Genomic DNA, 25,113 nt, shown 5'->3' with positions numbered 1-25,113 from the left:
TACTTGTCTCTACAAAAATCTATAAAGATCTTCCACCTACATTTAGGCTATTTATTACCTTATATCTAATGCCTCAAGCCTTCCTGTCTTTTGGAAAGCTTTTTATTGGCCCATCTCCACACATCTGTACTTCCAAGCCCTTCCAAGTAGGTCCTAATTCACCATCTCTTCCTTTCCTCCTTATTTTTCTCTCTTTTTTCCTTATCACTGACCCTTTTGCCCTCTCCTTCCTCCCCAAGTACCTGTCTGTTCCATTCAATTTGAAAATCTGTAACTCCATTCCTGTTCTCAACCACAAAAACACAAATTTCTGATCACTTCTCTCCTTTCTTTGGTGTACCCAGATCATTGAACACATATCCTTCTCTAGGTATTTGGATATACTTTATGAGACTTTCTTTAAGTAAAACTGAAGAATCACTTTCTTTGGAATAATCCAAAAAACAAAAAAAACCCCAACAGTTTTCCTGGACCCTCATCTGACCAAAACAGTGCCCTGAGTACCGGCATACTTCTCCTAAAGTCAGTAATTGCTTTTATGAACAATGCTATGCAAAACAAGACTACAATTAAAAGCTAATTCCCTGGGGACAGTGTTTATGCATACACGGTAACCAATATGGCTACAAGAAGTAAACTCTTGTTTACAGAAGGTAACACTATTGGGCCCCAAGTTCTAATTCAAATCATTGCCAGCAATCCAAATTATACCTTGGAGGATGCAGGACGATATTACTGCAAGTTTCATTTAATGATGACATCCAGTTATAATATATTAATGTGATTATTAAATGACACCAATCAAGACACTCATGTTGGGGTGTGTCTGTACTCAAATCATTGGTGCCCTCCTGTTCTCTCTGTATCAGTTTGGCTTTATGTTCAAAAATAGCTAGAATTTACTAGTTGACTTATGTCGACAGCAGATATATCTTCCTTTGGAAAGAGTTACCCAAACTACATCTGTTCTTGCAAATATTCCCATTCCACTTCCTTCATTTTTCCTAATATACCTGGGTTCGGTTTTTCCACGTTTTGAATTATTCCAGTGTATATTGGGTATATTGAAATCCTCCTTGATGGTGGTGGGGGAGGGATGGTGGGGTGGGGGGGGTATGCTTTTGTTATACATTTCTCAGCACTACAATGTATGTAAGGTTTAAAGAAGGGCTTCCAAATGTATTGACTCATTGAGAGATTCCCCCATCCCTTTTATGGTATTAGAGGTATAATTCATCAATAGCTATAAAAATGGGGAAGTGATACTTAATCGAATGTCCAACCTGAATGTGAAAAATTCATGTTCTTGTGTTAATGTCAGTCTCTCTTTAGAACATTTTTGAGTTTGTCTGGTTCATGTTTTATGTTAATGTGCATGAATTTAAAAGGATATAATTTTAATAGAAATGTTTAGCTATAACTTTTTTCCTATAATCCTTTTTTCCAAAACTCTAGGATGTTGATTCATAGTAGTTATGTGTTAGATTTAATGTTGCCTAAACTCCTCTAACCTATTATTGTGTTTAAAGCACTGCAGTTATTTAACCTAGATTTTTAAATGCAAAATGCATTTGAATATATACTGGGTGTTTTCTATGCTCTTGGCTTCTCATTCCCATCATTTAAGTCTCTGGAGATGAGTGATTAATATATATTATGGCTTCATACAATTGTGATAGAATTCCAAGAGTCTCATCCCTACTAGTATGGATCAGTAGAAAATAAGTTGGGGTCAGCTAGGTGGCGCAGTGGATAAAGCACCGGCCCTAGATTCAGGAGGACCTAAGTTCAAATCCGGTCTCAGACACTTGACACTTACTAGCTGTGTGACCCTGGGCAAGTCACTTAACCCCCATTGCCCCACAAAAAAAAAAGAAAAGAAAAGAAAAGAAATTGGATCTGAAGTCAAAGAATTTTGTTTTAAATCTTAGCCCTGCCACTTGCTGCCGGTGTGACCATTGGCAAATTGTTTACCCTCTGGGGCCTTATTTTCTGAGATTAAATAATTTAAAATTTTCCTAAACAAAATGAGACAATTGGACTTAGGGGTTAAACTGTAGTTCAATTGTTTCTAACTCTTCATGACCCCATTTCTTGGCAAGATGACTAGAGTGGTTTGCCATTCCTTTTTCCAGATCATTTTACAGATGAGGAAAGTGAAGCAAACAGGGTTAAGTGACTTGTCCAGGGTCACCCAGCTAGTAAGTGTCTAAGGCCAAATTTGAACTCAGGTCTTCCTGACTCCAGGCCTGGCACTTAGCTGCCCTACAGTTGGACTAGATGGTCTCTAACATCCCTTTCGGCTCTAACTCTTGAATCCTGTGACTTGTTTTATATTTCAGCCTCTCAAGGATATGTCACACTTTAGGACTAAATGATAGGAAGTTTAAAATGGTGAATAGGAAAGCATGTGGATCTAGAAACGGCACAAAACGTTTTAGGATTGGGAAATGTGAAAGTCCATTTCTTCCTTCAGCGAGGGGAAAGTTATTCATTTTATAAACAACACCAAAAACCCCCTCGTTTCTGACAAGAGTTTAATAAGCACCCAGTAATATATTCCCATATGTATGTGTGCTTGATGTACCAGCATTACAATTAAGACTATAGAAGGGAGGATCAGAAAATAACGTTGTTGGATTCTGTTCGGTGTGGAATGTTCTGTTACGCTGCACTGGATAGTAAAGTCCCATTCAGCTTCTACTGCATGTTAAAAACGCTGAACTAGGATTTCAGCTTTAAGTGCTTTGGAAGGCTTGGTCTTCCGTGGTAGCCCCTGTTCTCACTTTGCTTAATTCCTAAGTTCGTCACATTGGGATCCTCAGTAGCATGTTTTGTCTGAAGACAGTAAATGCATGGTCTTTTATACCGCACAGAATAACACAGTGGGAGCCGTGGCGGAGTAGGGGGCAGGTTGGTGTTGGCATTGGGACCTTTGTGATTCTGGCACTGGTTTTCGTTTTTTCATGAGCTCTGGTGATGGTACACTATAGGAAGGTAGTCTGTTCTGATTGCTAACACAGACCACTTTTCTCTTTTCTTCACTTGATTGCTGACAAGTTTAACAAAGTGTATGGCTCTTCTCCCTTCCTGCCTGGGTAAGACATGGGTGTGAAGATCGCCTCATCTCATCCACGTTTCACTGCATGTTTGCCTTCTGTCTCTTTTGCTGCACTAGTTTCCAATTTTATTTTATTTTTTCTTTATTCGTTGATTTGTTTTGTCCTTCAGTCTGTCGTGTAATCCAAAAGAGTTTAGTGCTGTTTGGATACTTGTCAAAAAATTTGAATCTCTGGTGTCACATTTAGCTGACCCTCTTTAAAAAAAAATACTTAATGAAATTTAGTATTAACAAGCTATGGCTACTATTTAAAGGATATTAGCTTTGGCTTTCATTAATGCTTTTTTTTGGGGGGGGGTCAGAAATTTTGCTGTGATATTTTGTAAAGCGGCTGCCTCTTGTTTTTGCTTCCCACAATACAACAGAAAGGCCTGCATTTATAAATGCCTTGCCTGTCCCTGTTTGTCCCATAACCGCTTTACTAATGCTCCCTCTCCCTTCTGCAGTGTAACAAGTCTAACTTTTGCTTCTGTCCCATTTCACCCATACTGCAGGAACCAGGAGGGGTTGGGACCCATAGTTCATGATCGAAAGTCTCAGACATTGCCTGTTTCCCGTAACAGAACAGGAATGATGCATGCCAGATTGCAGCAGCTGAGCAGCCTGGATAACTCTCTCACATTTAACCACAGTAAGTTCCATGACGTGCCATCGTAACAGCCGACCATCTCATCCTGCACATCAGAGGGGACAGCCCCAGGCCACACCAGAGCACACGTCACAAACTTGATTCTTTTTCCAGGTCAAAACAAATGGGAATGAAGAGAGAGAGAGAGAGAGAGAGAGAGAGAGCTCATGACACAATCCCCCCCCCCACCTCCTTTTTTTTTGCAGTAATGAAGTCAGCATCTGGCAATGACATAATGTGGAACATGGTCAATTATGGCAGTAAATCACCAGGAATCAGACACCCCTCCACCACACTCCCCACTTCTGCTTTAAAAAAAAAAAAAAGATGAACAACATGACCTAGATTAAGATTAGACCTAGAAAAAAAAGATTAATAAAATGAGCTTCTCTTGTCTTTAAAATTCATGTTTGAAATCTCTAGTCATGGCAACTGACTTTCATTTGTGTTCCAAGAGAGGAATGCAGTGTTGTACTTCTTAAACTTTGTGTGAAGGCCCGGTTTTGATTGCAGGCAATGAGAACATCTGGTGGGATCCCGTCCTTCTCCTCCTCCTCCCCTTCCTGACAAAGTGCATGTAATTAATCATGTTTCCACATTCTGACATTTCTGCCAGGGGAGAAAAACCGTATTTAATCCTTAAAACTGCTATGAGAACATAAAGCCCATGAATCAATTTCTGTGGATGTGGAAAAGCGCCCAATAACGAAGTGACTTTTTCTGTTTTCAGTGTGAGAAAGATATCAAGTGTGCTTGGAATTTCTGTAGACAATGGTAAGATTTAATCAGGTTGAAGCTGGCTTCTAAGACCGCTTCACTTGTAAACAGAAACTTTTTTTTTTTGTTCTTGTTGTTCATCTTGCCTTCCTAACTGTGGGGCTTTCTAACTTCAACATAGAAACTCTACCACTTCATGGGGGTGGGGGTGTGTTTTGATTGATTTATATCTACTGATCAACAGAGGAGACATGGCGTTTATATATTGTCCCTAGAGATTTCAGTTTTTCCAACACATTAAGAGTTCACAAAGCAAAAATCCTAAACTCTGCCTACCATCCAGCATGACAAAGACTAATACAGCCATCTATAATCAATGCTATTCATGTTAGGGGGTGTGGCCCCACAGCTTGCTCCATCTCCTCTGAGAGCATGACTCCAGTTAAAGTTCAATACTAGGGGCAGCTAGGTGGCACAGTGGATAGAGCACCGGCCCTGGAGTAGGGAGTACCTGAGTTCAGATCCGGCCTCAGACACTTAACACACACTTACTGGCTGTGTGACCCTGGGCAAGTCACTTAACCCCAATTGCCTCACTAAAAAAAAAAAAAAGTTCAATACTAGGACACGTTTCACATGTTAACAACAAAAAAAATATCTCTAGTTCATGTTTATTCCTAATGCGGGGGGGGGGGGGGGTGGACTCCATTTGCTGTGGTTTTCATGCTCCTGTCTTAACACAGGCTAAGGGTAAAGAGAACATTGTCAGCTCTGTTTATTCACCACAGTTCAAATTTAAGATAACCCTTTGTAAGAGGGAGGAGATGAGGAGAGGAATAAAAATCCCTACTCTTGTACTCCTGCAGTTAAAAATCCTTTAATACAACCTGAGCCATAATGAAATCATAGGCTAAATTTCAAACTCTCCTTTACCAATATTATGTCAGTCTGTCAAAAAATGAATTGAGAAATATCAAAAACCCATGGTTTATGTTACTCCTGCTTTCCTGTAGAGTGGCTATTAATATTGTGCCTTAAGGCTGTAATAATTAATATTAATTTGTCACGCACTTATTGTCTACTAGGGATTGATCCTTCTAGGCCTAAAGATAAAGTAATTAATTAAAAAAAACGCATAACAAAAGTCTCTTGCTTCTGTACCTCCTTTCCTACTTAGAAAACAGAAATTAAATCTAGCAAAGAATAGAAACCTGCTAGACTGTCTTCACCTAATTCTATGTTATTCATCTGTATTTAATCAAGTCAACAAGTGCTCCTCAAACGCTCATCCTGTATCAGACACTGTGCTAAGCATTAAAAAAAAAAAGACAAATGAGTCCCCACTTTCAAGGAGCTCACAGTAAAATGGGAAAGACAACATGCAAGCAACTCTATTGAAAGAAGGATAGATTTGAGATCGTCTCAAAGGAAGGCTAGGGGTGAGTGGATAAAGTACCAGCCATGGATTTAGGAGGACCTGAGTTCAAATCCAGCCTGACACGTCACACTTACTAGCTGTGTGACCCTGGGCAAGTCACTTAACTCTCATTGCCCTGCCCCCCCCAAAAAAAAAGGAGTGGAAAAGTTTTTATTGCAGAAGGCAAATACTTTAGCTGAGATCCGAAGGAAGCTAGAAGGTAAAGATACATTGTGTAGACTCATTCATTTAATAATTTGTGATTAATGATTGAAGAGACAATATGGCCTGGTGGAGAAAGCTGGCCTTGGTGTCAGTATAGGGTTCAAGCCCTGTCCATGACATCCACGGACTGTGGAACTTCAGGTGAGTGACTTAACCTCCCAGCTTCTGGGAATTCTCTCAGATGATTTAGTAGCAGAGCAGGTGCCAACCTAAATTGAAGGAAAGAATTTCATTTATCACTGAAATCACAGGTCTTGTCCCTCTTCAAAAAAAATTATTGAACTTGAGGGTGCATTTATAAGATGAGGAAATCGATCTCAAGATTTTATAGCTTAAGAAACACTGAAGACAAAAGTATAAATGGCATATATGAAAAACAATTAATTTTTTTTAAAATCTAATAGTATTTTATTTTTTCAAATTACATGTAAAAACCATTTCCAGCATTCATTTTTTTAAAATTAATAAAGTATTTTATTTTTTTTTCCATTACATGTAAAGATAGTTCTCAACCTTTGTTTATACAAGCTTAACAATTTCAGATTTTTCTCCCTCCCTCCCCTCCCTCCCCCCTCCTCTAGACAGCAGGCAATCTACCAGCATTCATTTTTTGAAAGATCTTGAGTTCCAAATTTTTCTCCTCTCATCCCTTCCCTTCCCAAAGACGCCAAGCAATCTGCTATAGGTTACCTATCAAATAAAACATTCACAAACAGTCCCGTGGCACCCAACTGCAAAAATATAAAATTACTCTTCCATTTAGAAGCAGATCTAGTGAACAGTCCTGGAACTGGGTTAAGGAGATATCTGAGCATCCTGAGCTTCCAGAAACCAAGTCCATTTCAAGTGTTCTTAGTTACTGCTAGAATAGATACCCTCATTCTCTAAATGTGCCCACAGGTGACCTAAGGAGAAGGTAGAAGTAAACTCACTGTTTCTCATTAAAGACTACAGCCATCAGGCCTTTACTCACTGTTTAATAGATCGTTGGCTTGCCAGGTCATTTTCCAGGACTGAGCAAGCTAGTTTTCTCTGATTAAATTGCTGGGTCTCAGAAAACCTCATGAAAGAGCAAGTTAACCTGCCCCAAGGAGGTCAGGCATCCTGTCTCTAGGCAATGAGAGAGCTGGCTGAGAGAGACTTTATTTGGATTGAAAGTTACATGACTTCTTAGAAGATTGAATGTGTCCCCGCACCTCACTGAGGTTGGATGCTTTATTGACTGAAATTCAGATGAATTCAGAGGACAAAGGAATGTGCAGCCATTAAATAATTGATCTTAAAGCTCTACAGAAAGGCTCCTTTTTGAATTGACTAACATTTCAGGCTTATAAATACTAGTGTTTCTTTTTGTTTGTTCCTTGACGTAAAGTGATGTAAAATTTGTTAGTATCTTATTTATAGTAAAAAATCTTGTACCTTCTCCCCATCCCAAGTCTGATTATACACTACTGTATATTATACTGGTGCTCGATAAATAACAGAGCTGGCTTTGTTTAGTCTTAGCCTGGGTGTCTTTTTCTCTCTAGCATCTGCTCATTCAGATATAACTGTTACTTCTTGCACTTAATTGTGCCCACCTCTCAAATTCAGCTGTTCATCTTCAGCCTTCTAGTTCTATATTTCCAACTGGCTGCAACTTTCCCCCTAAGTTTTTAATCTCCAAATCAGTCCAGCCAACTACAAACAAAAAGAACATAACACGTATAGATGCATACAAATGTGTGTGTATAGGTGTATGTCAAACCCAAAGCACTCTGTCCATGACTATGTGCTGGGGAGATTTGTAATCATGTTTCCCTAGGAAAACCATACTTATTTGATAACTGATGTGGTACCTTCTATTGGATCAACCAAAATGATGTAGACAAGGAGTGTTTGATAAGCTCACCAGAGATATGTGGGGATCTGGCACGAATTTTCTAGGAGGAAAAATTACTCACATTACTAAAGAGTCACCCTTATTCCTTTGCGCACCATCTTGGATGTGGAAAATCTGTCATCGCTTGAGGATTAGGAGAGTCCCCTGTAGACTTTAAAGTGGCCACCAGGTAGCAGCAGAGGACTGCAAAAAAAAAAACCAACCCACAAACCACAACACTGCCTTTGCATATGACTCCTGCCAGTGTGTTACTTTACCCTAAGGTTTGGGCAAGAACTAATGTGAGTTGTAAGTATGTACATCATAGGGATCATAGGTTAAGGTGGGGAGAGACCCGGGAGGTCACCTAGTCCAACCTACTCATTTTTTCATATGAGAAAACTAAGGACCAAAGGTCTCACAGGTAGTAAGCATGTACTCCTTTAATGCAATAAACTTAAAATCTATAAATAAGCCTATATAGAGGGCCATGATTTCCTTTTGAGATATTTCCAGGCCATGTAAAAAGTTAATGTGGGTTAATTTACACATGTAACTAATAATGATAGCAGGACAGCTATGTGGTCCAGTGGATAGAGTGCCCATCCTAGAGTCAGGAGAACCTGAGTTCCAATCTGGCCTCAGACACTTACTAGCTGTTTGACCCCGGGCAAGTCACTTAACCCTGTTTGCCTCAGTTTCTGCATCTGTAAAATGAGCTGGAGAAGGAAATGACAAACCTCTCTAGTATCTTTGCCAAGAAAATGGGGTCATAAAACATAGCACATGACTAAAAATGACTGAACAACAACAAACTAATAATAATAGTTAGCATTTATGTAGATAGCAATTTCAAGTTTGCATAGTATTATATGTGTGTGTGTATATGTTATTTGATTTGATCCTCACAAGACCCTTGTGAAGTAGATAACTGTAATATATAATAATAGTACAAAACCTTTTCCGTAAGAAAAATCTGAACTTGGTTTAGAGAAATATGTTAATATTAATATACTGTGCAAAAATGTGCTATGTCTATTTGCTATGCATAATATTAAATACGTTTGAATTTCATATAGGCCTATAAGCACAATCTTTGTGTATAAATATAATTATTTAGGCCTCAAGAACCTAGTGTTTTAAACATTATGTAGTATAGAAAAAACATTTTGAGATGTTAGCTAAGACTGGAATTGGTGAAGTTTAAAAACTGTTGCCAGAAAAGGTTTAACAAATTGATGCCAAACATATATATATATATATATATATATATATATATATATATACACACACATACACACACGCATACATATATATACACATACATACACACACACATATATATACATATATACATATACATATGGTGCAATTGAGGATCTGTTTCAGTTAGGTCTTTTAAAAATACATTAGGGGCAGCAAAGTGGCACAGTGGATAAAGCACCGACCCTAGATTCAGGAGTACCTGAGTTCAAATCCAGCCTCAGACACTTGACACTTACTAGCTGTGTGACCCTGGGCAAGTCACTTAACCCTCATTGCCCCACCAAAGAAAAAAGCAAGTAGATGGAATATGATTATCTCAGAGTATGACTTTGCTTTTGCAATCTGGAAACCAAGTTTTGGGGAAATTGTAGCATCTAAGAAAAGATCCCTTTAACTTAATACCTGCAGGATAGTTTTGGTTGGTCCAAGAACAGGTACTGTATGTAAGTTACACAATCTGACCATGATATAGTCATTTTCATCTCCATTTAATTTTTTCCTCTTTAACTTTCTCTCCATCACCACACTGTTTTCATGGAATGGAGTGATGGCTTCTCTCATAAACCAAAAGTAGTATTATTTAAAAAACCAAAATTGCATTCATATTCACCATCTGGGGAAGATTTACTGCAAAATACCAGAAATAGAAAGCCAAAATGTGGTATTAAAAAGGGAAAACTCAAACAAGATTCCTATTCACAAAAATGAAAGTCTAGCAAATGTGGTATACTAGTGATCATACTACAAAACCTGAAATTTTGCAACTTAATGACTTTTTCAAAACAAGATGGAATTTAATTAAAAAACATATATAGGTCCTTGTATTTTGAAATTCATACTGAAGTTTAAAAAGGAAGTTGTATAAATCACAATGTAGAATTTTAAATCACAGTGTAGAACTCACTTTTACTTGAGTTTTATTACATTTTATTCATGATTTCTGATTTGATGCTATTTAAGCTGATTGGTTTTATTCTAATTATAAAACCTAGAGGCACTGGGACATAGTGAATTGAATAAAGAATTTGGAGATCCAGGCTCTGTTTCTATCCTGTTACTAACGTTGTAAGAATTCTTTATTCATTCTGTGCCTTACTTTTCCTGATCTGTAAAGTGGGACAACTCATTCACCTCACTGGGGTATCATGAAAATTGCCTATTCATTTGTAGTACTCTTTGAGGTCCTTGTGGAATTATGTAATGTTGATACATGCTCTTTCTTTGCTGTCTAGGTCAGCACAATAACTTCTCATCACTAAACGCCTTTTTGCTAATGTGTGCCATTTCATAGTTTAATTTCTCAAATTTCCCATCGACTGCACTCACATTAATACAAAATCGGTTTCACCATCGTAAAAAGAGAAGAATAAATTGTATATTCATGTTTGTGAAATTAGGTTAGAAAAACCATAAGTTCACACCCTAAAATTTCTTTCCTTTTCTTAAACATTTCTTTCACTGGAAGTGACTTTCATACTTTTTCTTAAGATGGCTTGTATCAACTAGGAAGCAATGTTGTCAACTCTAGATTCTCTGGTAATTGGGGACAGTGATAGTCCACGTAAATAAATGTTTATGAGTCTCATTTGAGCAATAGTTTCAATTATCTCCCCCCACCAAATTTTTTTTTTTAATTAGAAAATGTCGCAGCCTTGCACATAATAGCCTTGCACTATGAATTGATGCAGCCACAATGATAAATTTGTCTTTTCCTTTCTGTGGAAATTCTGGCAAGTGGGGAGAATTGACCAATACCCCAAAATCAGGAACTCGGGTATTCCAAGAGAAGAGGCAGAGGAATAGGCCTAGATAATTTGCCTCTAAATAATCCAGAGCTGACTCTCCTTTCATTGCACCCTAGAACAAGCCTTTATGTCAGAATTCAAACCCATTATGTAGTAATGCTTATATTATAATTCATACAGGCTATGGCCACTCTGATGCTGATGTTCTTCACCAGTCGTTACTAGAAGCAAACATTGCCACTGAAGTTTGCCTCACTGCTCTGGACACTTTATCGTTATTCACGTTGGCATTTAAGGTTTGTTTGATCAAGAATTTCATGATCTGTTTTTTATGTTTTAAGTTCATTCATTGGTTTGAACCCTGCTTGAAGATGTTATCTTCTTCAGCAGCCAGTTCTCTTTGTTAATTGTAAATCATTCTTGGAAGTTGTTAATCCACAAGCATCATTAATGAAACCATTTTATAGCTAATGACTTGAATTCCCTGAAATATAATAAAGCTTAATTTGTTAGTCTGTACAACATGCTTTGAAATGATGGAAACTCGGCCTCTGGAGATAATTAAAGCTTGGGTAGAACAAAACATTTACCAAAGAAAATGTTTCTCCACTGTACTGCACCGTAGGGGATGATAAACTCAATGACCTCATGAGGCATTTCTGTCTTCTTAAATCTTTGTTCTTTTGAAGGGATCCAAATGCTGCATGCAATGAAAAGCTAGATTTAAATTTACGATAATGCCTTAAAATAATTTAAATCAACTTGTACAAATGAATTTGTGTTTATTTTTATTTTTCCTGCCCTTCTTAGTCTTTGAGTGAATCAAAAAAGGGTGTATTTGGAGATTGGAGAAAGAAGCTTTTTAAAAATGCCTGAAAATTAATATTTAAGTTCTTTGGGTATCATGAGACTGTGGCATATTTTAATTAAGAGAAGAAAGGGAGATTCTTACTCAGCCTTTTTCTTGTGTTCAAAAACCCAGCATCTTTTTTTCCACCAAATGGTTATTTTCTTTTCCAAGTTAGAAAGGTCAACTAATGATGATAAACAATGAAGGTTGGTGCCAACAATTCTACTTGAATGAGAGTCCAAGAAAAGTTCACCTTGCCTTAATATGGACTCAAATTACTCTATTAGTTTACTTGTTTTCCAAACAGCAATGTTCTTGTCACATGGTGATTAAATCTAGATCTCTAATTAATCTCTGATTGAGCTGAGTTGACTGCCATATAAATTAAGTTGATTAAAATATCTTTATTTGGGGGAAATTGTTTATGTGGTGGTTTACACTATTTGTGAGTGCTTTGAAAACCTTTAATTTTTTTATTACTTCTTTGTTCCTTCTTTCCCATCCCCAATAAAGCAATTCATTATTTTCAATCCCATCTAATAGATGAGGAAATGGAGACATAAAGAATAGATGTAGGGGCAGCTAGATGGCAAAGTAGATAGAGCACCGGCCCTGGATTCAGGAGGACCTGAATTCAAATCTGGCCTCAGACACTTAACACTTACTAGCTGTGTGACCCTGGGCAAGTCACTTAACCCCAATTGCCTCACACACACACACACACACACAAAATAATGTATAAAAAGAATAGATGTTCACAGCAATATTGAGTATGGTGCTAGGAAAGAGAACTCTATTTGGTGTATTGAATTTCAATCTCTATTTTCATTTGGCTCTTTTTTTAGTTAAAAATCCTCATTAAGATTGTCCATTGTCTTTTACCATGCTTTTATGCCACAACTCCTCATTGTCAGGGTCTTATGCTCCTCTGACCTTGGCATGGGCAATGGGAATAGGGAAAAGTTTAAAAAGGGATATCAATGATGTAGCTATAGCTAATCTGTGACTGTAATCTGTCATTAGGGCCGCTAAATGGCACAGTGAAATAGAGTGCTGAACCTGGAGTCATCTTCCTGAGTTCAAACCTGGCCTCAAACACTTACTAGCTATGTGACCTTGGACCCTTGGGCAAGTCACTAAACCCTGTCTCATTTTCCTCATCTGTAAAATGAGCCAAAGAAGGTGGCAAACCATTCTAGTAATTTTGCCAAGAAAACCCCAAATGGGGCCACAAAGAGTCAGACACAGCTGAAAAACAACGGAACAGTCATCACTTCCCAAACCTTTGGGGCTCTCTATAATTAAGACTTAAGGCAACCCAGTGCAAAGAACTTTCATAGAGACACACATACAAATTACAAATACACATACAAAATACAAAACATAGGTGCACAAATCCAGACCCATAGGGAGAGTTACCCAAGAGCACCATAGTCCTAGAACTTCATCAGTCAGTATAATGACCTCTTACCTGGATCTCTTCCTTTACCTCTTTTCAGCATCTATACCTTTACCAAGAGACCAACCTTTAAAAAACCAAAACCTAACATCTTAGAGGCTCTTACTCTTCTGACTTTTTATAAACCAGTATATATTGGAATATAAAAGGCCTCTTGCCCTGGTTAGGTGACAGCTGCAGCCTCCCTCTCCTACTGATCAACTACTGTGAATTCTTAATTAAGTGATAACAGCCATGTTCCACATCATCTATTCTCATACCTTAAAAACATACATACACACACACACATACACACACACACACACATGCACGCACATACACATATACACACACAGTTTCCAAAGCTGTTAAGTAAATATGCTGATCTGACCAGGAAGGAAGACCAGGAAGGTGAATCGTATAAAGTGAAGACAGCATGTAACAATAAGAGGTGTGGTCTGGGGAACACCCACCAGAAATACATAGGATCATTTCTCAGACTTCCTCATAATTTGTCCGCAGCTATTTGGGGATATTGAATTCCAGCTTGAGAATTAATCCCTTCAGCTGTCTTAAGATACGGATAAATAATGAAGTTATAATAACAGTCTTTACAGAATTATATTTGTTTTGTGGAAAAAGGACAATGTTAATGGAATTTAAGTTTTTGCATTGTTTTATAATGGTTAGGACTTATGATATACACTCCAGAATTCAGATTTCTTCACAACTGATTGATATCCCAAAATGTTTTAAGGTTTAAAAGCTTTTCTAACTTAGAATTACAGTTAAGACTTTTGGAACACCCTGTATAGTGTGAGAAGATATTATGGTGTTTTAAGGTATAAAAAATGCTATACATACATTATCTCATTTGAGTCTCACAAGAACCCTATGAGCTGGGTTACTGTAGGTCTTATTCCCTTCATTTTACCAATGTGAAAACCAAGGCTCAGACATATTGAGTGACTTGCCCAAAGTCACACAGATAGGTATTAGAGACAGTATTTGAACTGGGGTTTTTTGGCCCAAGTCCAGCACTCTATATACTGCACTGTTTTACTGCCCAGGAACAAAACGGGACTAGGTGACCTTAAAACAAAGCTCGATTGTGTTCTGCTACTGTTAATAGCCCACCAGTTATACTGAGGTCCTAGCTCTTTCATCACATTGCAAAAACAAAACAAAAAAAGAGCTCAAGGTTGTGACTAGGGGGTCTAAGATTTGGAGGCAGGATTGAATGTAGAAGCAGGTTTAGTACTGAGCACATGCCTCTGTTAAAGGCTTATTGTTCTACTAGATGTTTCAACCTTCAGTCCTGCATATATTCAGAACTGGAAAATTGGCAAGATTTTCTGTGGCCTGGGCATAGGGAGATTGTTCCTAACAGTCATCAGTGACCAGATCTTAATTTTCTTGCTAACGGAACGAAGCAAGAATAGGGATCTTCACTAGGAGTCTCTCAAAGGGCACACAGGTCAGCATCGATTGGGGAAAGGATAGTTATAAAACCACGAAGGTGGCTTAAATGATCATATAGAGATACAAAGAGCAGTCCTGTCATGAATGACCTTTATTAAATTGACCACTTTGATGTAGCAAGTTGGAAGATGAGGAGATTTAAAAAAAAAACAAAGAAAATATTTAGAAATATCAAACATTAATCCTATTCAAGCTCTAGTAGACAGTATTTTCAACAGTATCCAACTTAGGTGGTTATTCTTTCAGTAACACCTGCCAGAGATGTGCCAATAAATGTTTAACAATCAGCTCTCTGGGAATAAAAAGGAGGGATTTACATAGGATTCACTTTTCAGTTTAATCTGCATTATTACCATTTTCTCTATAACCTTTCTTAAATCTTTACAATTAACAAAACAACAAATCAAGCCCTGACTTGTAGCATTTACCAATTTTCCAAGTATAAAATGCTCACACTGAATCATCTTGAGAGTCAGGACAAGTTGATTCCAGCACACCATTGCCTGTAACTGCCAACTTGTCTAGGACCATGTTTTGAATTCCTAGAAGGCAAGTGCTTTTTAAATCTCTAAGATAGCATGATAGAAAAATCTTGTTATAACTTTACAGCTACTCTGATTTCTCATGCAACCCTAGTATTATTCTCTTATAGACATATATACTATATATGTATATTTATATATAAGGTATCGTATAACTATATACATAGATTATTTTATATTATATGAGATATAGGTAGGTAGATACATGGGTGGATGGATAGATAGATGATAGATATAGATAGAGGTAGTTATAAATAGAAAAAATGCTTTCTAAAATTATAAAGAGAGGCAGGGTAATTGGTACACAGGATACAAGGCTGACTTCAGAATCTGGAAGACCCAGATTTATGTACTTGCCTCTGACACAGCCCAACTGTGTGACACCTGGGCAAGTCATTTAACCTTGTAAAGCTCTAGATAAACCTCTTAAGACTAACCTTAAATTGAAGAGAATGTCCTGGCCTGCACTGGTAAGAAGTTTATTCATCTAGGATTTCCCTCTACCTGAATCACATAAGTCCAGTCCCCATACCTATAAAATTTTAAAGTATGTTGAGCTGTCCCAGTGTAAACCTGCTTGTTAACATGATCAGTACTATACTTTCTTTCATCCTAAAATAATTTTAATAATAATCTGCTTCTAGTAAAACTCCTTTTTATTTCTCTTAAAACAGCTTTACGAGGTGATAAATTAACACATGAAGTATATTGTAAAAACGAATATAGAATTAAGGAGAACAATAAGAATTAAAAGAGTGCTCACACAAGTAATTGAAGGGTGGGTTTCTAGGAAGCTAGTAAAAAAAAAAACATGAACTGGTGAATTTTTTTTTTTAACTTGGATAGGGAGCAGCTAGGTGGTGCAGTGGATGGAGCACCGGCCCTGGAGTCAGGAGTACCTGAGTTCAAACCCGGCCTCAGATACTTGACACTTACTAGCTGTGTGACCCTGGGCAAATCACTTAACCTCAATTGCTTCACAAAAATAAACAAACAAAAAAACCAACCAAACTTGGTTAGCTCTGCTGGCTCACTTAAGTGAGGTCAGTTCACTGCTTCTGTGATTGAAAGGGTGCTTTTTTTTGGTTGTTGAGTTGTGTCTGACTCTTCGTGATCTCATTTTGGGTTTTCCTGGCAAAGACACTGGAACCGTTTGCCATCTCCTTCTCCAAGCAGTTAACCTTGGTTTCCTCCATAAAATGGAATTGGACTAGATTTTCTTACCCCTGTTATTCTATGACATTTTTTGCTTCATTGGGTTTTATGTATTTAAGGAAAGTCAGTCACCATGAGTTGAAAGGATAAATACTAATTCTGAATTTCTGTAACTATATCTTCATCCAGTTTACTTTGCAACAAATCTCGTCTCAGTAGCTTGCTGTTTATCTATTGCCTGGCTACTCCAAACTATAAGATAAATTTGGAATGTCATCCTTTGGAAGATTTTTGTTAGAATTCTATTTTGTACTCTGTAAATAGTTCACACATAGTGGTCAGTAGTTGCTTCTATGAACATGCATTTGTCCCTACTTGAAAATACCCCTGGATCATTTCGTGTTCATATTTAGAGAAAGTCCTCTTGCTGTCCTACATTTTTAGGCAACTAATGTGAATTATTTGACCAACCAGACTTATAAAATAATGAGTTAATGAAGTAATTAGCATGGGGGAAATCTAGAAAGTTAATTGGAGCTTCTCAAACTTCTATTCAATCTTTCTATCATGACTTACTTTCTAGTTTTTCTTTAAGAAAAGAATAAATGTCAGTTTTTTTAAAAAGTAATTTAATTGTTATAGTTGGAACACTAAAATAACTTAGAAGCCATACACAATTCCTCCCTCTTCACTGTTGGTATGTTTGTTTCCTCAATCATGTTTTGGTCTTTAATTAGAGAATTCTAGTTGTGAGACTTCCCTGTGTAACTACAGCTAATAATTGTAAATGACAGATTTATCACCTCTGTAACAGCTGCTCTCATTCACAAAAGATAATGCGGGAATCTGCCTTAAAGTAGAATAATCTTAAAGAATAATAATAGTAAAGTATAATAAATAATATTATAAATAATATAAACAAATGATAATAAAGTATAATAATCTCAAAATCTGTGACAGGTTGACTTTTGAATAACATAAAATAAAACTCCACTTATAACCCCCCCACAACTACATGCTATATAAGCATCTAAAATCATGAGACTAAACTTGGAACATTATTTTTTGCCATGAGGATTCTTTGCTTCACTGAAAGACTTTATGCATGGAACCTATGAAGTATCAGAGGAGGCCCAATGTGTGTACTTAGAACAGAACTCATTGTAGTTTTTTGTTTTTGTGAGGCAATTGGGGTTAAGTGGCTTGCCCAGGGTCACACAGCTAGTAAGTGTTAAGTGTCTGCAGCTGGATTTGAACTCAGGTCCTCCTGAATCCAGGGCCAGTGCTCTATCCACTGCGCCACCTAGCTGCCCCACTCATTGTAGTTTTAAAAATAAAAATTTTGATTTCTATACAGCTGGTCAGGAAACACGGCTATTGTGTAAACTGAGACCCACCTGTCCTTGGAAATGCTATCAAAATTCTTGGGGATTCCTGGTCTGTCTGACTAACTGTTGTGACTATCTATTTTAAGAACCAGCTTCTGGCTGATCACGGACATAATCCGCTGATGAAAAAGGTGTTTGATGTTTACCTGTGTTTTCTTCAAAAACACCAATCCGAGACAGCTTTGAAAAACGTCTTCACTGCCTTAAGGTCGTTAATTTACAAGGTGAGTCATTTAATGGAGATCATTTATTACTTATGCATCCCATTTTCTTCTGCTTCTGAAATCCAAGGGCAGTTTATTGGGCATTAGTTTTTACAGCATTGACTTCCCTTTTCCCACAGTTTCCTTCTACATTTTATGAAGGAAGGGCAGACATGTGTGCTGCCTTGTGCTATGAGATCCTCAAATACTGTAATTCCAAGCTGAGTTCCATTCGTACTGATGCCTCCCAGCTGCTGTATTTCCTAATGAGGAATAATTTTGACTACACAGGAAAAAAATCCTTTGTGAGGACACATCTGCAAGTAAGTATGATTTCTCATTTAGTATTGTTTTCATTTCTTAAATTTTAGCTAGATAATTTGAGTGTCCTATTTATTGATCTGTTCCCTCTTTCAAATTATAATATTCTGGCTCAAAGATATATTGTTGTAATGGCAAAATGCCATTTTGGCCAAGTCCCATGTTATTTTCCCAAATTCTACAAGAATTAGCATGAAATTATTATTGTGATTTAAATATTGAGACAATGTAGTAAAATAGACTGAAATACTTAGCTCAAGTCTTAGAAATTCCATTTAAAAAAAAGAAATTCCATTTAATATTTTAAAAAATATATATCTCCAAGTCTTAGATATAGGAAACAAGGAAGGAAGGAAGGAAATAGGTACTTATTAAGTACCTACTATATACCAGCACTTTACAAATAGTATCCCATTTGACCTTCACAACAGCCCGGAACGATAGATGCTATTGTGGTCCACTTTTTACAGTTAAGGAAACTGAGGCAGTGAGCGGTTGAAGTGACTTGCCCAGGGTCACACAGCTAGTAAATGTCTAAGGTAGGATTCGACCTCAGCTCGTCCTGACTCCAGGCCCACTATGGTAAATTGCTTGGGAGCACTGAGGCTAATCAATTTTATAGATGAAAGACTAAGGTAGAGAGAGAATAAGTAACTTTCTTGAGGTGTCACACAGGTGGCGCTAGGATTTGAACCCAGGTGCTCTGTCTCTAAATCAAGGACATTGTGCTATGATGCTGCCTTTCTTGAATAACTTCTCTAGCAAGCACAATGTGTATGAATGAAGAGAAGCCCCAAATTATCCTCCTTCTTCCCCTTGTCCCCTACTTTTATTTTTCTAGTTTTTAGATATCTAAAACACTGCCACCTTTTTGGACTCAATTCTAAATTCCTTTTTGCCAGTCACTCAAGATGCTACATTTATTGTCCTTTCTCCTTTCCACATATAAAGATGGAAATCCTTTTGACTTTTCCATTCCCATCTAGTTTGCTGAGTTTTTTGCAATATATGGTACTATGTTCTGAGGGAGACACAAAACTGACATACCCTCAAAGAACTTATCAGAAAAGTTTCACCATTGAGAGTGGAGTATCTCCTCCATCCTTTAACCCACCCACCCCTCAGAGGAACCCACCAAGCTTTGAAAGGTAGTAAGTAAGCTTAACACAATGCCCGGTACGTAGTAGGTATTTACAAATACTTGTTCCATTTCCCTTCCCCACTGTAAAATAGGATTCATCGTAACATGCCTACTTTCCTGGCTTACTCCATTCTTTACACTTGTAGCACTAACACCTGGGAACAGTGTCTGGAACATGGTAGTTGGCACTTAACAAATGTTTATTGGTTCATTCACTGTATTAGGAATATTCACTTTGTAAACCTGAAGGCATCCAAAAAATGTGAATTCATGTATCAGATTGCTTTTCTTCTCAATGAGGGGGAAGGGGAGAGAGGGTGGAAGAGAATTTGGAACTCATAACTGTAAATAATCAAAGTTTAAAATTGTTTTTACATGTAATTAGAAAAAAGTAAAGTCACTCAAAAAAAAGAAAGAAAAATGTGAATTGTTATATAAGTTATTCCTAGTCAAGACATCTTATTCCTGTCATTGGATGTTCTGCTAATGCAAGGTTCAGTTTACAAGTTCTCAAATGAATTTGAAGTTACCTTGTAGAAGAAATCTAAAGAAATAAAATGTTTTGTGACATTTTTTTAGTTATATTCAAAGAACCACTTTTTAAAATGGTTACTGCTATCCCTCTAAACATCCTAACTGAAAATACAGTCTCATGGAGTAGATACTTGAATGCAAATTAATTGGATTTTATTGGTCTTTCTTCAAGGTTATCATTTCTGTAAGCCAACTGATAGCAGATGTTGTCGGGATTGGAGGAACCAGGTTCCAGCAGTCCCTTTCCATCATCAATAACTGTGCCAACAGTGACAGACTTATAAAGGTCAGTAGCTGAGTTTCTCTTTGTCCTTGCCTTTGTGGAGGGGGAAATAGAAACCCTCATTTTCTGACCAGTACTTCAAGGTGGGTTTGTACCAGGAAATGAATCAGTGAAGGCTTACCTGTGTCCATCCTCTCTTATTTTAGCATACTAGCTTCTCATCAGACGTAAAGGATTTGACCAAACGGATTCGCACAGTCTTAATGGCCACAGCTCAAATGAAGGAGCATGAAAATGATCCCGAGATGCTAGTGGACCTCCAGTACAGTTTGGCCAAGTCCTATGCAAGCACTCCTGAACTCAGAAAGACGTGGCTGGACAGCATGGCAAGAATCCATGTCAAAAATGGGGATCTCTCCGAGGTAGCCTTAAAATCCTTTAGTTTTATGATGTAGATGATACGATAAGATTTTATTCATCAATTAAGATTTTGTGCATAAACATATACATACAGTGAAAACTATAGAGCAGTGGTGTCAAACTCAGATAGAAATAGGGGCCACCAAACTGTACATAAAGAATCCCTGCAATCCACATATCAACATCATTTATGTTCGTGGGGCAACTAGGTGGTGCAGTGGATAAAGCACTGGCCCTGGGTTCAGGAGAACCTGAGTTCAAATCCGGCCTCGGACACTTGACACTAGCTGTGTGACCCTGGGCAAGTCACTTAACCCCCATTGCCTAGCAAGAAACAAAAACCAAAAAAACATCATTTCTGTTCTATTGTATTGTTTATTTTGTTAATTATTTCCCAGTTACATTTTAATATGGTTCCCCACTTGTAAGAGTTGCAAGCCAGGCCCCGGTTTGACACCTCTGCTATAGAAGATAGAAAGAAGTATAAATCCCTGCTTCTAGTCCAACTGGGGAGAAAAGACACACAAAAAAGTTAATTAACATTATGAGCAGCAGTTTTACCTAAAAAAGAAGTGCTTTCTATAACCTTTATCAAAATTACTTGCCTTCTCAATGAAAGGAGGGAGAGTGGAAGAGAATTGGGAACTCAAAATTATAAAAAAGATTAAGTTATAAAATTGTTTTTACATGGACTTGGAAAAAATAAAATATTAAAATGAAAAAGTTCTGGTGAGTTCAGAGAAGAGGGGGTGAGATCACTGTGGATTGTAGTAGCTGGGAAAAGATTGAGTTGGACCTTGAAGGTCGGGTAGAATTTGAATCTAGAAAGAAAACATTTCAGTTAGGAGTGGAAACAGGGAGCAAAGATATAAAGAAGGGAATTTAGATGGCCTTCGACAGATAGGCAGAACACTAGAAATTTCAACTGGTGAAGTAATAAGAGGTAAGGCTGGAAAAGTAGGTTGGGGTCAGATTTTGAAGACCTTGAATGTCATGATAGGGAGTTTATAATTTATCCTATAACCTTTGAGGAACTACTGAAGACTTTTGATCAGAGGAGAATGATATGATCAATTTGTGGGATGATTATTCAGGCATCAGTGATGATGATGATGATGATGTGAAGGAAAAAGACAATGAAGTCTTAGAGACCAGATAGAAGACTATTATAATCATCTAAGTTCAATGAACATCACTTAAAATACTTGACTAATATTGATGAATTTTTAAACATTAAAATCATTGCCTCATCCCAGCTTGATTTCTTTTAGGCTCTGGGTTTTAGGAGCCAGAACAATCACCTTGGCTAAAAGACTTTCCTGTTTGTTGTTGGTGGTGGTTTTTGTTTGTTTGTTTGGTTGGTTTTTTTTAGGGCAATGGGGTTTAAGTGACTTGCCCAGGGTCACACAGCTAGTAAGTGTCTGAGGCTGGGTTTGAACTCAGGTCCTCCTGAATCCAGGGCTAGTGCCTTATCCACTGCACCACCTAGTTGCCCCCCACCCTGTTTGTTGTTAAATGAGAATTCACATTAGTAAATTATTCTTTATGCATTGGGTGTTGGGAGGAAATGATGGGGGAAGATTTCTCCTTCTCTCCACCCTTCTAGGTCCAGTCAGCAAAATCATTTTTACAGACTACAATAATTGGGAAATTACTTTCACTTTGATGCTTGTTATGTGAAATTTAAAATAATTTAATTGTTGCTGCTAGGACTACTTTTTAAATCCACTATCGATATTTTTTTTCCAAATAAAATTCAATATATATGAAAGGCAGCATACAAAAACACCCACAAAGATTTATGTGCTTTGATCAGTCCCTACTGAGCCATCTATCCAAGTGTTAAAAGCTCATTATATATCACTGACATTTAGTACCTACATTAACTCCCCTGTGACTATATTTCAAATAAAAGGAAATCATGTGGTGTGGGGTTTGAGGATGTGATAAATGGTTATTTCAAAAGAATAAACCTCCTGGATGCCAAAAGGAACTAATTATTCTTGTTTTTTATTCTCTGTTGTCAGGACTGAATTGTTATAACCTGAACTAGTAGGATCATAACATTATGGATTTTCGAGCTAAGAGGCCATTGAGTCTAATCCCTTTCTTTTACAGATGAGGAAACTGAGGCATACAGAGAGATTAAGTGATTTACCTAAGGTCACACAGCTAGTAAATATTTGAGGCAGAATTTTAATCCACAACTTCCTGACTTCTAGGCCCCCTCTCTGCCGATTACTCTGTGCTGAGATTTGCAAGACTGACTAAATTTAATCTATTAAAACCATTATTTTTCTTAATTCTCTTCAATCAATCAATAAATCAATATTTATTAAGTGCCTACTATGTGCCAGGCACTTTGCTAAGTGCTGGGGATACCAAAAGAGTCAAAAGACAGATAATAATAGGACTTATCCCACGGGGTTGTTATCAAATGAGATAATATTTGTTAAAGGCACTTAACACAGTGTCTGGAAAATAGTAGGTACCATATGAATGCTTTTTCTCTGTCCCTCCTTCTTTATGTCCCTGGTGTACAGAGCTTGGCACCCAATTAAGTCAAATCAAGTAAATAATCATTTATAAGTGCTTACTACTCTGCTAAACTCTGGGAATGAAATACAAACAAAAAGAAAGACAATCTGTTCTTGGGGAGCTGAGAGGGAGAGATGGGGTGCCATATTGTGGCAAAATCCAGAGAGTGAGGCATTGGCTGGTCTGGGCCTTTTCTCAAAGTAGAGATACTGGGAAGATCTCACCAATGGCAGAAGGGGGCTTTTAAGTGGTAAGGTAAAAGCTTAATAATTTCTTGTTGATTCACTGACTGAACGAAGACCCCAAACCAAAAATTCTAATGAGATGGGCTGTCACTCATGATATTATGACCAGAGGTTTAAATTTTTCTGAGAGTTTTCCATATGATAAATTGGTCACCATTGTCCTTTCCATTAGGGCATTAGGGGGGCATCTCTTCTTTTCTATCCCCAAAGTCTCCATCATAGTGTTTCCTTAGCTCAGGCATGAGAGTCCCTGAGCAAGCATCTCAAGTCTACTTTGGCTCTGCTCATGCAAAGGACGAGGGGAACAGTGATAATAGTTCATATTTATGTGGTACCTTAAAATCTGCAAAGCATTTTATATATATTCTCTCACTGAAACCTCACAACAACCTTGTGAGGAAGATATTGTCATCCCCATTCTAGAGATAAGGAAACTAGTTCACTTGTCTGAGATCACCAAACTAACAAGTATTCGAACTGGGATTCAATTTCAAGTCTCTCCTGACTCCTAAGTCAGTAGCATTTCCACTACTTCATGCTGCAAAGAGCAGCCAAGCTGCCCACCCTTGGCCAGATTATCATACAGCTTCTGCCAACCTCCATGGCAACATGGTGGTAACAGCAACCCACAGCCAAGTGTTCATTGGACAGGAATCTATATGAGATAACTCCTACCAATATGTTAGAGCAAAAAGATCACTGAAGACCGACCTGGCTTTTAATCAAGATTCTTAACATTTAATAACTCTAGGGCCATGAGTAAATTAATTAATCTCTCTGGATCTGAGTTTTCTCCTCCATAAAACAAAAATAATGAAACATGGAGTATCTACCTCATAGAATTATTGTGATGAAATAATTTATGAGCAAGAAAACATTTTAAAATATAGATTATTATCCTTATAAATAGCAGTAGTATTACATGCCATCTCAGAATTTCTTGTTACCGGCAATAATCTGATCACCAGATTTTTCAGCTTTGTTTCTATTCATAAATCAGTTACTTAGGCTGTTAATAATTAGTGCCTTGTATGTATTTGGTCTCTTGCCAGAATGATTTCTGTTTTATGATTAGGTCAGCTGGTTGGATTTTATAGTTAAACTTTTGCCTATCCAAGACAACTTAAAATGGGAAGACCAGAAATATGTGTGTCTCAATTCTTTTTTTTTTTTTTTTTGTAGTTAGAATAAGGTGATAGTTTATTGAGGAGCAAGGGAAGGGAAGGGTGGGGGGAGAGAAACCATGAAAGAAATCCTTGGACTTTTCATGGGGAGATTTGGCGTGTGTCTCAATTCTAAGTTAATTATATTCCAGTATGTGTATATGTGTTTATATATATATATGCATATACATACACATAGATATATCTTTTTATCTGGTAAATATATATTTGATAAATATGTATCAAATGTAAAGAAATATACGTAATATATATGATAAAATGTTTATCTAATGTGATGATATATGAGTATACACACATACATACATATATTTGTGGTTTTCCTTGACGGAACATATTTAACTTAAAATTGCGAGGGCAAGAAAGAGAGAGATTGAGAGAGATTCTTTTAAGATTCTTTTTAAATCTGCAAAAAGTTAATTCCCATTTCTGGAGCAGTTTAAAATGAGAATACTCTCCTTTATTCTGTCCA

General features: G+C 37.3%; 1 protein-coding gene across 30 annotated transcripts in view; it reads left to right on the top strand.

Moving 5' to 3' along the window:
• The window catches only part of DOCK9 (dedicator of cytokinesis 9), a 366,360-nt gene that overhangs the window by 305,899 nt on the left and 35,348 nt on the right, over positions 1–25,113 (top strand). For 19 of the 30 annotated variants that reach the window (XM_043997738.1, XM_043997725.1, XM_043997718.1 and 16 more), the window contains 6 exons: positions 3,616–3,752; positions 11,161–11,276; positions 17,922–18,059; positions 18,179–18,361; positions 20,207–20,320; positions 20,464–20,679. In XM_043997738.1, the coding sequence (XP_043853673.1) occupies positions 3,616–3,752; positions 11,161–11,276; positions 17,922–18,059; positions 18,179–18,361; positions 20,207–20,320; positions 20,464–20,679 (904 nt within the window). Of the gene's footprint in view, positions 1–3,615; positions 3,753–4,479; positions 4,524–11,160; positions 11,277–17,921; positions 18,060–18,178; positions 18,362–20,206; positions 20,321–20,463; positions 20,680–25,113 lie in introns of all 30 variants that reach the window. The other 11 variants (XM_043997733.1, XM_043997741.1, XM_043997724.1 and 8 more) reach the window with 2 other exon arrangements.

Source organism: Dromiciops gliroides, chromosome 3 (genome assembly GCF_019393635.1).
Source record: "Dromiciops gliroides isolate mDroGli1 chromosome 3, mDroGli1.pri, whole genome shotgun sequence".
Lineage (NCBI taxonomy): Eukaryota > Metazoa > Chordata > Mammalia > Microbiotheria > Microbiotheriidae > Dromiciops > Dromiciops gliroides.
Note: the sequence above shows the minus strand (reverse complement) of the source record. Positions and strands in the feature narration are given on the sequence as shown.